Source organism: Mus musculus, chromosome 13 (genome assembly GCF_000001635.26).
Source record: "Mus musculus strain C57BL/6J chromosome 13, GRCm38.p6 C57BL/6J".
Classification (NCBI taxonomy): Eukaryota; Metazoa; Chordata; class Mammalia; order Rodentia; family Muridae; genus Mus; species Mus musculus.
Genome location: NC_000079.6, coordinates 101678917 through 101694365, shown reverse-complemented (window position 1 = coordinate 101694365; position 15449 = coordinate 101678917). Strand labels below are relative to the sequence as shown.

Genomic DNA, 15449 nt, shown 5'->3' with positions numbered 1-15449 from the left:
TTTTTTTTTCTTTCATTTATGCACTTCTCTGCACCGGGCTCTTTATCTGCAAGGCGTCCTCTCTAGTTTGGCTGGGCGGGCGGGGGTGTGTGTGTGTGTGTGTGTGTGTGAGCGCTGGAAGTGTGTGCGCCTGGGTGAGTGCTGCCTGGGGAGAGCAGATGGGCGATTAGGGAGACACTCCCTTCTGTCCTCCAGGGGGGGACACTGCGGAGAAGAGATGGGGTTTAGTTTGGAGTTTAGAAAGTACTGGGCAGGAAGTTGGGGCCAAGCCAGGGCTTGCAGGGACCGTGGAAAATCACCTGTCTCCCAGACCTGCTCTTTGGGTTCCCTTGCCACATGGGCAGCAGCAGTCTACAGCTAGGCTGATTTTACTGAGTGCCGTACATAAGTCCCCTGTGGGCTAACCCTTGGGCCTTACTGCCCAGACAACCTGTCTCTTTACTTTTGGGAGAAGACTCAACGTTTTAAATTAAACTACTTTTTTAAAAATTTATCTTATCTAAGGACACACTTCTCTACCATTTTTATTTGACGTTGAGTTTAGACTTATTTAAACTTTGGGTTTCTAATCTACCGGCAAATAGAGAAGTATGAGGTGGAAGGGGACAGGTTGAGTCTCCAATAATACAGAAATGCGGTAGAGAAGGGACGCCAGTGGACAGCATCCAGAGAACGGAATGCCCTGCTCCACTTTTAATGCTGTGCGATTCCAATTGGGATAGAAATGTAAAGTGCTCCCCCACCCCCGTGTTGTGTAAATCCTTCCCTAGGTGCACAACATTCACAGCCACAAAGCCCACTCTTTAAAAGGAAGCCACATTTACATTGCAGCATTACCCCAACCATCCATGTAAATGTCAAGAGGTTCTGGCTCCCAGGGGCAACGTATATCAAGCTCCAGTCTTGGTGACAGAATTGCATGCAGAATGATTTAAAGAGCCAAAATGAATCATTACATTTGTAGGGAAATTGATTTCTTTATATTGAACACTACTAAGAAGGAATATTTGTCCGACCGCCCCCCCCCATCCCTCAGTAGGGCTCTGAGCTAAAGAGAGAAGTGGGGGGGGGGGCACAGAGAGAGAGAGAGAGATTACATCACCTTCCTTAAAGCAGCTAGCAATGAGATGGGTTCCTGAGTGAGACACTTGGCAGAGAGCACCTGTACTCTGCGTTCTGATATACTGCCTTTTTTTTTTTTTCAGAAGCATCCTCTTGCCCAGTGTCTTAGGCAGTAACATTGAAACTCACCACTATTGAGCATATGCTTAGCATTTCTACAAATAATAGACAGCTTCATTCCTGTGCTGAATTTTCATGATTATTCTATAAAGTCTTGTTTTGACCTTGGGATATCTGATAGAGGCATTTTGCCTAAGTACTGTCTTTAAGCCTCTCTCTCTCTCTCTCTCTCTCTCTCTCTCTCTCTCTCTCTCTCTCTAATGTGGTGCGTCTATGGCAGTGTTTAAAATCCAAGCTCTCAGTGAATTGTGGAAGACTGGATTTAAATATCCAGAGTGCTCGGATCTTTTCTGCTTCTAATATATGCGTGATATCTAAGGGCTGTAATAGAGACCTTAGGGATATTTTGGTGCCTTTGTAAGATTTTTTTTTTTTTTTTATACCAAGGAATAGCCAGGCTATCTCTAAACCCAGATGCACGAAGGGGACGGAGCTGGAAGCTGCAGTTTATCAGCTCTCGTCAATCTGCCCACGGTGGAATGTACCATGCTGCAGAGTAATAAAGAGAGACTTAGAGAGCACAGGGCTGGGAGAGAGCAGGCAAATTAAACACCTTAAATGGTGAGCACGGAGATGCCGGAGCGGAGCAGAGCAGAGCCGGCGTGACATGTAGGCTCTCAGAGAGAGGCTGGGGCCGTGTGAAGCTGGCATCCAGGAGAACTGACGAAGCAGGAGTGGTCTGGTGACATTTTTCTGACTTGATTGGCTGGGGTGTGTGATGTAATAGGTTACAGTGCGGGCCGTATAGGTTTTAAAATGAATTCCAAGACACCATTACAAAGAAAGCCGGACTCTTTTCTTATAACCGAGCAAAGCCAAGGAAACTGTCGCACACATGTACACCACGGTTTGGACTATGGAAGACCTGGACTTAGAGTGTGCCAAGACAGATATAAACTGTGGCACAGACTTGGTGTTTTATATAGAAATGGATCCACCAGGTAAAACTGCAGTATTAACGGAGAGAGCTAGATAATTCTGTGACTTTAATTTTTTTTTTTTTTCTTTTTGAAAGCTGCTGTAACAGATCCTCTTGAGGTTGCTATTTTTACTGATGTGTTTCACGGTTTAAAATTAGTTTGATTAGAACTTTAAAATTAAATAGACTCTTTGCCTGCCTGTAGCAGCAAGCAGCCCAGGCTGTGTCTGATAAATGCTGGTTCTTGCTGAATGCATGGGAACTGGTTTCTACTTTTTCTGTCCGCTGCTGTCTTTTGTTAATTGTGATCCTTGGCAAGTTGGGCTATATTGTTGTATTTTGTTCCTTTCATTAAGAGGACGTGTCCTTTGTGAGGCTTTTCTCTGCTGGCTCTGGGCTCTGTGGTACTTTGATGACACCGGGTGCTTCAGAAAGCATGTGAGATGTAGCAGTGACTCAAACTGGTTTCTGATGATCCGAGACTCTCTCATAAATCAGATGTGGGGACTTTCTCGCTCTCTCTCTCTCTCTCTCATGCTGAGATACTACAATGGGAAAAGAAGTTGTCTTTCCTCGCCTTTGTAAAATAGTCTTACTAGACACCTGGAATCTTCCCGGGGCATAAATTCAAGCAGTTACAGTGCTTTCAAAGTTAATGGTTTTGGATTTAGCTAAAAATCTTAGGCTCATTGGTTGTTCCCTCTGGGGTCAGCCCTTCCTACCACGAGGGAACTCAGAGACGCCGAGGGGCTTCTTGCCACCCTGTGGGTGCTGATTTGACACTGAAGAAGGGGATAGGGTTTTTAACCGGATCTGGCATCTAAAGCCCAGCGTCCCCCAGCAGAAGAGTAACATGGAGACTAAGGAGATTTAGGTCACAGATGAGGTTCTTAAAGTGGCTTTGGCAGAGCTGTGCCTGAAGTATCAACATAGAAAAACCCAGTTCTTAAAGCATGCTTGCTGCAAATGAGGGCTGCTTTAAATGTGACTGCTGTGTTCAGGCAGGGCACAGCAACCAAATTTGCCTTTCGTAATTAAGGGAGAGGAATGAAAGCCCAGCTCCTGTTATTTCTGCTTCTCAGATGTTCCTGGTTTCTTACTTTAGACGGAGCTGCTAGGGTGCACAACTTTAGTGCAGATAAAATCTAGAAGTAGAGAATGTCGACTCTGGATTTGCTATGAAATTTTCTCCCACAGCCAGCCCCATGTATTTCCTAATCTCTAGGTTGGTCTGTCTGTCTGTGTCATCTCTGCACCCCTACCCCTGTCATGCACTACTACTTTTTCCTTTCCAGTTTTAGTTTTAAGTCATATTCTGAGATTTCCTTCAAAGACTAGTGTCTTCCATGGCACATGAAATTATGAATTCCTGGTATCCGTTCCCACCCCTCCCCTTTCCCCCTCCATTGTAAATGTTTTTAGTAAATTCAATTGCCTTTTAACTGAAAATTGAATTGAATTTTTATATATTTTAACTAAAATAGGATTATACCACTCACCCCCTACCCCTTACTTTTTGTTTGTTTGTTTGTTTTTATAATGAAAAGATGCAAGTCTAATTTTAAATGTACACTTGGGAGTTCGGATTACAACTTTTTTTGGTCTCCTCTTTTGCCTGCAGCACTGCCCCCCAAACCACCCAAGCCCACTACTGTAGCCAACAACAGCATGAACAACAATATGTCCTTGCAGGATGCTGAATGGTACTGGGGAGACATCTCAAGGTAAGGCCACAGAGCCTCTCCTTCTCACCGGCTGCAGGGAGGTTTCGAGTAAGAGCAGAGAGCACTGGCTTGCTCAGTGCCGTTTTTAGGATGTCATCCAACATAAGCATGAAGCATACTTGGGTCTCTTCCAAAGATGACAAGAAAAGTCACCGAGCACTGGAGCACTGTGGGTGCTGGGTGACATAGGACATTGAATACCCAGGAAGCTTCCCTGTTGCCAGAGGTGCCAGAGAAGGTCGGGGTAACAGGGCACTGTCTGCTTTCTCTCTAATGGGCAGGGCTTCGGGAATAAAGGGGTTTGCTCCTTTAGCTCTTAGAGTGGTTAGTGAGGGAGCTGCTAGAACCCCCCCCTTTTTTTTTGTGGATCCTGGTTTTCTGTGCTGATTTGAAAGTAACTGGTGTGTATGTGTGTGTGTGTGTGTGTGTATATATATCCAACAATTTTTGTATTATAGTCACCAATAGTGTAAATGTGTGTGTGTGTGTGTGTGTATGTGTGTGTATGTATATATATATATATATATATATATATATATGTGTGTGTGTGTGTGTGTGTGTGTATGTGTATATATATATATATATATATATATATATATATATATATATATACATACACACACATAAGTGTATGTAATGTATAGTGCACTTATTTTCTGTGGGATGAATTTGTAGCACTTTTGTATAAGCAAAGAAGGAACTATTAGTGTTCTTTGAAAATGTACAATACCAACATGTAAAATCTAAAGGACCGCAGAATGTAAAGACAAGGAACCTTTGGATTTTCTGCTCAGTGTCCTAAAGAATAGTGTCTCTTAAGACTAAGGATCTATCCCAGTGGTAAATCAATCCCCAGTGCAGAAGAAGGGAAGCTCTGTGTGTGTGTGTGTGTGTGTGTGTGTGTGTGTGTGTGTGTGTCTTTGTAAGTGTGTGGTTACTCAAAGTTGAAAAGTAAGTATGGTCTTATACTGTGTTCATTTTAGGGAAGAAGTGAATGAAAAACTCCGAGACACTGCTGATGGGACCTTTTTGGTACGAGACGCATCTACTAAAATGCACGGCGATTACACTCTTACACTAAGGTGAGCCAGGAAGTCAGCTGTAATTGCGATGTCTCAGTTGTCATGAAAACATTTCTTCATTAGATTGCCTATTTTTCCTCCTTAAATTAGCATATAAAGTAATGGGTTTCACTATAGGATTTTTTTTCAAACATCTTCGATTCGTCCCTTTCTCCTACTGCCTTCTCCTCCCCATCCTGAGAGCCCTCCTTCTGCATCAGAAAATGTTAATAATCATTATTTTTGTATTGTATTTACAGGAAAGGAGGAAATAACAAATTAATCAAAATCTTTCACCGTGATGGAAAATATGGCTTCTCTGATCCATTAACCTTCAACTCTGTGGTTGAGTTAATAAACCACTACCGGAATGAGTCTTTAGCTCAGTACAACCCCAAGCTGGATGTGAAGTTGCTCTACCCAGTGTCCAAATACCAGCAGGTAATTCACACAGAGCTCCTCCCGCTGCAGTAACAAGGGGGCCAGAGACTCTTCAGCATAGGAAATGATCTGAAATTGGGTTTTGACAAACTTTACACCCTGACCAGAATTTTATAATAGCTAAATCAGATACCATATTGACTATGCCATTAGGGATTGTTATTTGAGTAAATAGCTTATCAACTGAATTCTTTTTTTCCCTGCTTGTATATTCTTCCAGGATCAAGTTGTCAAAGAAGATAATATTGAAGCTGTAGGGAAAAAATTACATGAATATAATACTCAATTTCAAGAAAAAAGTCGGGAATATGATAGATTATATGAGGAGTACACCCGTACTTCCCAGGTGAGTTTAAGATATTTTGGACTAACACATACTATACTCAGATTCAAAGGAAGAATCAAGTGTCTCTAACCCTTTTCAGCTTAACCCATGCTTATAAAGTCCTACATTAAGCTTGCTTCTAACTCGCAGTGTTACTATTATGAGCTTCCAGTTGATGGAACGTTAATTTCCGACTGGTTACTTCTGCCTAGGCTAGACATTGATAATAACTGCTAATGTCAGTTTGTCCAAGCTCTAGAATGGAAAGTTCAGACCCATCCCTCCTGCTGTGAGGAGAAATGGCCGTGTTGATTATCAGAGAAAGCAGCATGGGTGTCATAAAATAAAATGGCTTTTTCAAAGACTGACCGGCTTGTACTTACATACTTAGGAACACACACACACACATGCATGCATGCACTCGTTCATTCACACAACATGAATTTGAAGGAACAAGGAGTGGTATGTGAGATGGTTGAAAGGGAAGGAGGAAATAATGTAATTATGTTATAATCTCAAAAAAAAAAAGAAAACATAATTTTAAAAAGTGAAAGACAGATAATTCTCTGTCAGGAACATCTGTTTCTTGATCATTTGACGAGAGTTGGTGAATTCATGACCAGCCCTGCTAACATACACAGCCCTTGCCTATCTCCTGCTCCTGAATCCTGAAGATGCACAGTGTAGGCATCTCCCCGCCCCCTTGCTCCTGTTGTCTAAGCCATACCGTACAGCTATTTACGTAGCACTGATGTTGTCTCATGCTCAAGCCATTTAGAGGTGATTTGGAGTCGATGAGAAAATTGCTCAGGCTCTGTGTGGCCATTACATCACTTCAATAAGAGACTTAAGCATCTGGCTTGTTAGTGGCCAAGAGGGCTGCTGGTACCCATGGATGACTGTGCTGACTGGCAGCTCATTTGCGTTGCATCGCTAGCTAGCTTGTCTCTTATAGTAAAGAAGTCGTTCTCTGAAAGCGATGACATTGCCTGATGAAACTTGTGTTGCAGGAAATCCAAATGAAAAGAACGGCTATCGAAGCATTTAATGAAACCATAAAAATATTTGAAGAACAATGCCAAACCCAGGAGCGGTACAGCAAAGAATACATAGAGAAGTTTAAACGCGAAGGCAACGAGAAAGAAATTCAAAGGTAGATGAACCTCAAGAGGCTCCCGTTATCCTTGTGACAGAAAGTGGCAAAAATCGTTTAAGATTGGTCGCAGTGAAGATCTCCCTTCCTGTAATTTGAGCAACTTTCGAATGAAATTAACAAAACCCCCTTTACTCTGGGGACCTTGTATGGTGTACGTAGGTGCTTACTGGTCTGTTTTTCCTGCCTGCAGGATTATGCATAACCATGATAAGCTGAAGTCGCGTATCAGTGAGATCATTGACAGTAGGAGGAGGTTGGAAGAAGACTTGAAGAAGCAGGCAGCTGAGTACCGAGAGATCGACAAACGCATGAACAGTATTAAGCCGGACCTCATCCAGTTGAGAAAGACAAGAGACCAATACTTGATGTAAGTGTCGGAGGTAGAACCCGAAGACTTGGCAGTGGCTAAATTCAAGGAGGGAGTCTCAATGTCCTTCGTTTGTAAAACTCTTTCAGGTGGCTGACGCAGAAAGGTGTGCGGCAGAAGAAGCTGAACGAGTGGCTGGGGAATGAAAATACCGAAGAGTAAGTACCTACTGAGGAGGCTTTTTTGGGGGGTGGCGGGGACTGGGCAGTGGGAGTTTTGTCAACAGATTTTTCAGTGACTTTGGTACAAATCCCAAGCCAAAAAAAAAATGTATAAAGGTAGTGGCAGGGTCCAGAGCTTCACCCAGGGAGAGTTGAGCCCAGGAGGGTTGGGTTTTTTGGGTTTTTGTTTGTATTTTAACCCACAGTTGTGTAAATTGACCCTGTGTGTCCGTAATGATGTCCCCGAACATCAGGAAAAAAATCCCCACATATTTTTGGAACAATGAGAGAAAACCAACAATTACGTTTAGTGTATTTTGAGGGTTAAGTATATGTTTAGTTTGAATTATTTTCAAACTGGCAGTCTTCTTAATACCGTCCCTGCCCTCGGCCCAGGTTACTGAACTCCAGGTGGAGATAGTAATAACTTTCTGCCAGCCATTCACCCTGGGGGTTGGTGAGAAGGCCAAACAAAAAGAGAACTCGGAGAGAAAGGCTGAGTCACCTTATCCGACTTGCTGGGAAGGAGACCCGGGGGCAGGCTGGGTTCCCACACTCTTGAGTCACAAGCCTTCCCTTCTGCCCATGCAGTCAATACTCCCTGGTAGAAGATGATGAGGATTTGCCCCACCATGACGAGAAGACGTGGAATGTCGGGAGCAGCAACCGAAACAAAGCGGAGAACCTATTGCGAGGGAAGCGAGACGGCACTTTCCTTGTCCGGGAGAGCAGTAAGCAGGGCTGCTATGCCTGCTCCGTAGTGTAAGTAGCCCAGGGCAACTTGTGTTTCAGTTGTTTATTCCTCCGCGATGGGAATTTGAAAAAAAAAAAAAAAAAAAAAAAAAAAACGTTCTAACCTTGAAGAAGTATGGTTAGTCCAGGCAGATGAATCTGTTAAGAACATCTAACAGAGAGACAGACACCTGCTGCCATTTAGTAGGACAGCTGGGACAAGTGAAATGGCTGTCCCTGCCCCTCTACAAGTCAGTATAGCTAGAATGCATAGTCTGTTTTGTGAGAGCACCACCTGAAATAGATAAAGCAAGCACTCCTTCAGGGACGACCAAAACAAGAGCGAAGACTCCATTTCGGTCATCAGACATACACCCCAAAGTGGGCACATGTCTATCTTGTGGTCTAGTTTCTTTTTACATCTTAATACTTTGGAGGAGTACTTTGAAAAGTAAACTGGGAAGCCAAGCATGGTGTCTGTAATCCTAGCACTCAGAGGCGTAGGCAAGAGGATGGTGAGTGGTTGAGGCCAGCATAGGCTTCAACATGGAGACCCCGAGTCAACTGAAAGGACAATGCAAGGAAGGTTTGGAGTCATGAGCATATTAGGGGCAAGAAAATAACTGTCCTCTTGTATGCATGGACACCAAAAGAACCTTCTACAACCCACCACCGATTCATTTATGAACTATCTCTTTAAGAAAGACAGAGGGAGAGCTTTTGAGTTAGGATGAGAGGATAGCAGAATGCAGAATACACACCAAGATGGAGAGCCTAAGAGACCTCTTGATTAGAACTGACCACTTGATTAGAACAGCACCAGAGAGGTTGGAAACTCATTTGTCACATGCTTATTACATGGCACATCCAGCCCCACATATAACAAACATGTCTCATAGGAACCCTACTCCATACATACATGTTATACCTCTCCTTGTGTTAAACCATTTAAAGTCCAGTGAAGCAGGCTCAAATGGTTAGTCCTGGTGTATGTTGCAAAGGGCACTCATAGTTTACTCTGGCTTTGGGGCTTTGGTTCCCCAGGAGGGAAACAGACCCATCCACTGTGCCCCTCCACGAGGTCGGCTTTGTTTAAAAATACCCTGCAGCATTCCAGATCATCTGAGAACCACTGAAAAAGACTTTTTTGTTCCCTTCCCCTTTCCAGGGTAGACGGCGAAGTCAAGCATTGCGTCATTAACAAGACTGCCACCGGCTATGGCTTTGCCGAGCCCTACAACCTGTACAGCTCCCTGAAGGAGCTGGTGCTACATTATCAACACACCTCCCTCGTGCAGCACAATGACTCCCTCAATGTCACACTAGCATACCCAGTATATGCACAACAGAGGCGATGAAGCGCTGCCCTCGGATCCAGTTCCTCACCTTCAAGCCACCCAAGGCCTCTGAGAAGCAAAGGGCTCCTCTCCAGCCCGACCTGTGAACTGAGCTGCAGAAATGAAGCCGGCTGTCTGCACATGGGACTAGAGCTTTCTTGGACAAAAAGAAGTCGGGGAAGACACGCAGCCTCGGACTGTTGGATGACCAGACGTTTCTAACCTTATCCTCTTTCTTTCTTTCTTTCTTTCTTTCTTTCTTTCTTTCTTTCTTTCTTTCTTTCTTTCTTTCTTTCTTTCTTTCTAATTTAAAGCCACAACACACAACCAACACACAGAGAGAAAGAAATGCAAAAATCTCTCCGTGCAGGGACAAAGAGGCCTTTAACCATGGTGCTTGTTAACGCTTTCTGAAGCTTTACCAGCTACAAGTTGGGACTTTGGAGACCAGAAGGTAGACAGGGCCGAAGAGCCTGCGCCTGGGGCCGCTTGGTCCAGCCTGGTGTAGCCTGGGTGTCGCTGGGTGTGGTGAACCCAGACACATCACACTGTGGATTATTTCCTTTTTAAAAGAGCGAATGATATGTATCAGAGAGCCGCGTCTGCTCACGCAGGACACTTTGAGAGAACATTGATGCAGTCTGTTCGGAGGAAAAATGAAACACCAGAAAACGTTTTTGTTTAAACTTATCAAGTCAGCAACCAACAACCCACCAACAGAAAAAAGAGTGTGGAGAAGGAGACTTACAGTGACATTCAGTATATAAAATATGTACATAATATTGGGTGACTAACTATCAAATAGATGGATTTGTATCAATACCAAATAGCTTCTGTTTTGTTTTGCTGAAGGCTATAAACGTGCAGCGCTATGCAATTCTTAATTTTTATTATGTTGTTACCCGTTTCAAATACACCTTTGGAATAAGCTTCCCTTACCCCAGTTTTTGTTGCTTGAAAATATTGTCCCTGATTTTTGTTAATATTTGTTTTTGTCATTTTTACTTTTTTTTTTTAAAGAAGTGTACAGGATGCCAGAAAGGAGAATGGCTTAAGAATTAAAACTATGAAATATTTTACAGTTTTTCTTGTACAGAATACTTGGCTGTTAGCCCAAGGTTAAAAAGTTCATAACAGATTTTTTTTTTTTTGGACTAAATGTTGGGCAGGGCCCTGATAAGCTTCAAAGCTGCTTTATTCAATAAAAAGAGAAAAAGAAAATGATATATGATATGACAAAGTATTGCTGAGTCCAACAGTGTTAAGACTCTTGAAATACGGTACCTGGCAATGTTTGTTTCCTAATGAATTGTGAACTTCTTGAATCTGGAGGGAGGGGGAGGCAGTCATGGGTTGTAACAGGCGGGGTAAGGGGAGGGGGGGAAGTAAGGTGGTGTGCACTTTCTAGGGATCCCAGAGAAGGGAGGAGCCAGGCTGTTTGTCTCCTGTCTTTCCCCATCTGAGTTTGGTAGTCATTAGCAATTAACAGCAACTCCAGACCTAATGTTGTAACTCCATCCCAGCACAGTTGGCCAGCATCTCCGTTGTCATGAAGTGCTGAGTTTGTTCTGGGGTTCCTGGAATGTGCCCTCTTTCGTTGTTGTAACACACTGGTCTCAAGGTTGAATCCCTGCATTTAGAAAATGTGTTCTTTTCTCTTTGTAGCATTGGACTAGTCACAGCAGTCAGCCAGTCACCATTCATTTTGGCTAAATCATGGTCTGAAAAAACAGCATCTAGTTGGATGCTTGATATTTTTCCAGCTCTCTGTTCAGAGTTCAGTTTAGAATGGAAGGCAAGTAGACCCAAGTGGGTGGTCACTGTGCTTTGTGGAGATTGTTAAGTGCAAACATTTAACAGTTCGGACAGGTCTTCTCATTAGCGTGATTGTGCATGTTGCATACATCACGGTGTGCAAAGGGAGCAGTTGGTGACATCTTTAATTCAGGACAAAAGTTCGAGTTTCCCACCCTAGTGTATATGTGTCAAAGCTGGTGAGTTCATGGGGAATTGCCATGTGCTGTGATGGGTAGAGGTTGATGGTAGTCCCTGTCGCAGCCCAGGTAGATTCATGAGCCATCATCAGTTTCTCTTTCTCAATATCAGACACACCTGCAGCTTTATAGCTCTTCCCTTATTTGGGGGGGGGAAGGGGTCTTGTAATGTTGCTCTTGTTTTGATCTTGGAATTTGCAGTCCAGTGTCTGGGTTAATGGTCTGTAGAATGTGTTTTTCTTCCTATGAAGCCACTGCTCATTTTCAAGAGCAAAAGTCAGTCAACCAGACTGTCAGCCCACAAACTTGACCCGACCACCTCCTGACTGCCAGGAAATTGATTCCCCGGGTTGACTCTGGGCTTTGCAACCTCCAGCGGTAGCATTCCGCCACACCACATACAACTGAAGAGTTAATACTTATTTGTAAGCTAGGTTTGTGGTTGGCTTCTGCTCTCTTCTTCCTTTCTCTCTTTCCTTTTTCTTTTTGTAGCACATCATGTATGCTATCAGATACAAATAACTTTAATTTTTAAAAAGGATCTGAGATTGCTTCGTGACAAGTTCTGTTAAGTGGTTTTTTTTTGTTTTGTTTTGTTTTGTTTTGTTTTGTTTTGTTTTTTTCCTTCAACACTCTCTGCAAGATAACTTGCAACTTAGGCAGTTGCCTGAATTTCTCATCTCACTGACGTGAGTACAATAGAGCTTTCATGTGTCAGAAGGCAGGAGTCATTGAGTTATAGCACACCTGTCCTACTGAATGCCCTTTTGGTGACAGGTTAGCATGCTCACCAACTCTGTCCTTGGAGAGGTTTGACCATTAAGGTTCTGTGGATTCCATCCAAGCCATCTTCTAGTAACACCGAGTGGCTCATGAATGCAGATAGATACAGCATAGCTGGGATGTGAGCATGCCCACTCAGGTTTTCTCACCAACTGTCCCATTCTAGAGACAGCCAGACACTAAGCTAGACTATAGAAGTGGGAGGGTTGGGACCTTGTGTTCCACACCAGAGTGATCATAGCCATGGGATAAGGCAGCAAGCATATTTTGCAACATTTGACAACTTCACAGCCCTGGATATATGTATATATGTATAATGTGCATGGACTGTTTCCAATACACCTTTCAGCCACGCAGATCCACAGTCAAGTTCAAGTACATAACAAGCAGATGTCCAGTACAGGTCTTGTATATGTGTGTGTGTGTGTGTGTGTATGTGTGTGTGTGTTCCTGTATTTCTTTGCTATTGCTTTGTTTTGTCTTATAAAGTACAATTTGTCCACAAGTGAAGTGAGAAGTCCGTCATTTGATACTTTCCTCTTTTTAGAAGCTCTTCCCTTTCAGGGAGCAGCCTGGATGATTTGCTTACCTGATGGATCCCTGTTCTCAGTGTTGTCAAGTCAGAGTGTGTTTCTGTGAGCTGTCATTGTGGGGAACCAATCGCTTTGTCGTATATCTGATTATGAACTATAACTTGTTTGGGAAGTCCTACTGATGTTCTTTATTGGGAGAAAGTTCTTGCAGGTTTTCTCAACTGTGCTTTCGCAATGCATGGTATCCAAGTCAGTTGGAAAGTGGGTTTTGTTGTCTGTTCGAATTTAGGGTCATTTAAGAAAGGGGCAGTTAAGAAGCACAATGCCTCCCATGGGACAACATTCCAAAATGCCAAATTCTTCTCTTTCTTACAACAATCTATAATTATATAAAATAACTAGTACTGGGGGTAGGGAGAGGGTAGAATTGGCTCCATTGGAAAGACTCTCCTGCTTCATACCGAGCTTGTCGCCATGAGATAGCATTGGCTGCCCAGGATGCTGCTATTTAAGAAGAAAAAAAAATCAAAACAAACAAAAAAGCCCTCATTTATATGTGTGTATTTTTTAAAGCTACACTCTGTTCAATGTTTTTACAAATCTGTTTATATGACATTGATAAACTAAAGTTGGTCTTTTGACGAGAGGGAGGATGTCATGGTCGGTTGTAATTTTGCCTTTACAAGGTAACTGGGGTGGGAGGGGAGGGAGTGTGCCTCCTTGACATTTTGTTCAAGATATAGATTCAGTGAAGCTATGTATTGTTTTAAGTTGCTTAATGCATTGTATTAGGTCCTCAAACAGAATAAAGGTTGTTTTGAAACTTAAAAGTTTCCATTTGAAATTTTAGTGTTCACCGGAGATGTTTCTAAACTCCCACCAACCCGTTTGTTTTCACTATTTCGACTGTGTCTTATAAACTGAAGGTACGAATCAGTCACTTGAATGTGCTCAGTGCTATTTATAAGAAATAGCATCTTAATGCGTTGGTGGTAGAAAATAAATACCTCTAGGTGGTATCATTTCAAGGCATGTTCTTGCTATTCAAAATGTCTCATTTCCCTCCATCTTTCCTGTCCTCCACCCAACCTTGACAATCATCTACTAGTTCCTTTGGGTTTTTGATGGCTTCTGGTTTTGTCTCTTGTACACTGGCTTATTTAAACTCATGGTAAAATGAGGTGACCTCAGACTATAAACAGGGCCACTTAGTCCCCACATACCAGTGTGCCTTGCATCACCTAGTCAAGAAACAGCTCTTCCTGTGAAATGACTTCCCCAGCGACATTTCCTGCTGGTTGAATCTGCCACCACCATACTACTGTGTATGTATGATGTATGTAGGCCACACATAATATATGTAAGCACAATGAGGTTGCTAGAAAAGAAGACACTGCCAGGTGGTGGTGGCTCAGACCTTTAATCCCAGCCCTCTCAAGGCTGAGGGGGCCAGATCTCTGAGCTCAAAGCCAACTTGGTCTATAGAAGGAGTTCCAGTATACCCAGGGCTACAAAAGAAACCCTTTCTCAACAAAACAAAACAAAAACACCAAAAAACAAATGATTACCCAACCCAAAGAAACAGAAAAGAAGACATGAGCTAGGGTTATGAGTGAGAGGACCCACACGTCTATGCCAACAGTATCTGGTGTGTGGTAAGCAAGGCAATAGCTCTTGGGTATCACAACTCATTCCCTAGCTTTTATACCCTCTGGTCTCCCTGAGTGAGTCCCCACACTGTGATTGCTATGTAGATTTTCTCCTTCAGATGCGAGTGAAATCCTGTGCACTTAGCTCCCAGACAAGGCTCTGGTCCCACTGCAATCTTCTGAATGTCTACAGTCTCATGCAGCTTCTAACCCTCTGTTTTCTGAATACATCTTCTTTTGGGTTTCTAACCCTTTCATTGGCTGCTGAGTAATTCTGATTACTTAACTTTGCCTGTAAGCAGCACTATGCAGTATCTAGCAGCAGGGATAATTTTGTCATTATGTGAACATCATAGGGTGCATTTCCATACACCTACTGGCATAGCCTGTTATACTACACCTGGGCTGTGTGGCATGTACCTATGGGCTCCCAGGGCCCAAATGAATTAGTGAATATGAGAGTAGATCAAGCACAAGAGCAAATGGTAGAATCCAGACTTATAAACTAGCTATCTGGGGCTGCTGCTGGTGTAGCATTGCAAACTTTTACAGAGAACATTTTATAATTAGGAGTGTACTCCAAGATACATCAACTACATTGGCCAATGAGAACTGTTGATTGTCAGGTCTCAGGTACTGCCCATTGCTACTTTTTACACATGCTTGCACTGTAGGTTTGTCTGAATCAGCCTTTGCACATTTATATGATAAGTTGTGGCAGTGTCATAACCGTGTGTGACCCACACTATTCTTAGGGGAGCTGAAATATCACTATGTGACATATGGCTATAATCTTGTCAGGACTGGCCTCTGACATACCAAGTGACTGTTATCTACTAAACTCTTCCTATGCTTTATCCATACCAATCCCCCAACAATTATATGAGTTAGAAGATATCACCTCCATTCTATAGATAGAAAAACACTATCTATGCCTAGAAATGCCTATAAAAACTATAAATGCCTAGGTATAATATAACTTATTCAAGGTCTTACAACATGTTAGAACAGAGTAAGAAGAGCAT

General features: G+C 42.9%; 1 protein-coding gene across 4 annotated transcripts in view; it reads left to right on the top strand.

Moving 5' to 3' along the window:
- Nucleotides 1-13605, top strand: part of Pik3r1 (phosphoinositide-3-kinase regulatory subunit 1) — an 87457-nt gene extending 73852 nt beyond the window's left edge. For 2 of the 4 annotated variants that reach the window (NM_001077495.2, XM_006517569.3), the window contains 9 exons: nucleotides 3783-3885; nucleotides 4869-4967; nucleotides 5207-5387; nucleotides 5608-5733; nucleotides 6723-6865; nucleotides 7059-7235; nucleotides 7325-7393; nucleotides 7988-8158; nucleotides 9297-13605. In NM_001077495.2, the coding sequence (NP_001070963.1) occupies nucleotides 3783-3885; nucleotides 4869-4967; nucleotides 5207-5387; nucleotides 5608-5733; nucleotides 6723-6865; nucleotides 7059-7235; nucleotides 7325-7393; nucleotides 7988-8158; nucleotides 9297-9486 (1259 nt within the window). In that variant the 3' untranslated portion in view covers nucleotides 9487-13605. Of the gene's footprint in view, nucleotides 1-2; nucleotides 2184-3782; nucleotides 3886-4868; nucleotides 4968-5206; nucleotides 5388-5607; nucleotides 5734-6722; nucleotides 6866-7058; nucleotides 7236-7324; nucleotides 7394-7987; nucleotides 8159-9296 lie in introns of those variants that run through there. The other 2 variants (XM_006517570.4, NM_001024955.2) reach the window with 2 other exon arrangements.
- The last annotated feature ends 1844 nt before the right edge of the window (nucleotides 13606-15449 follow it).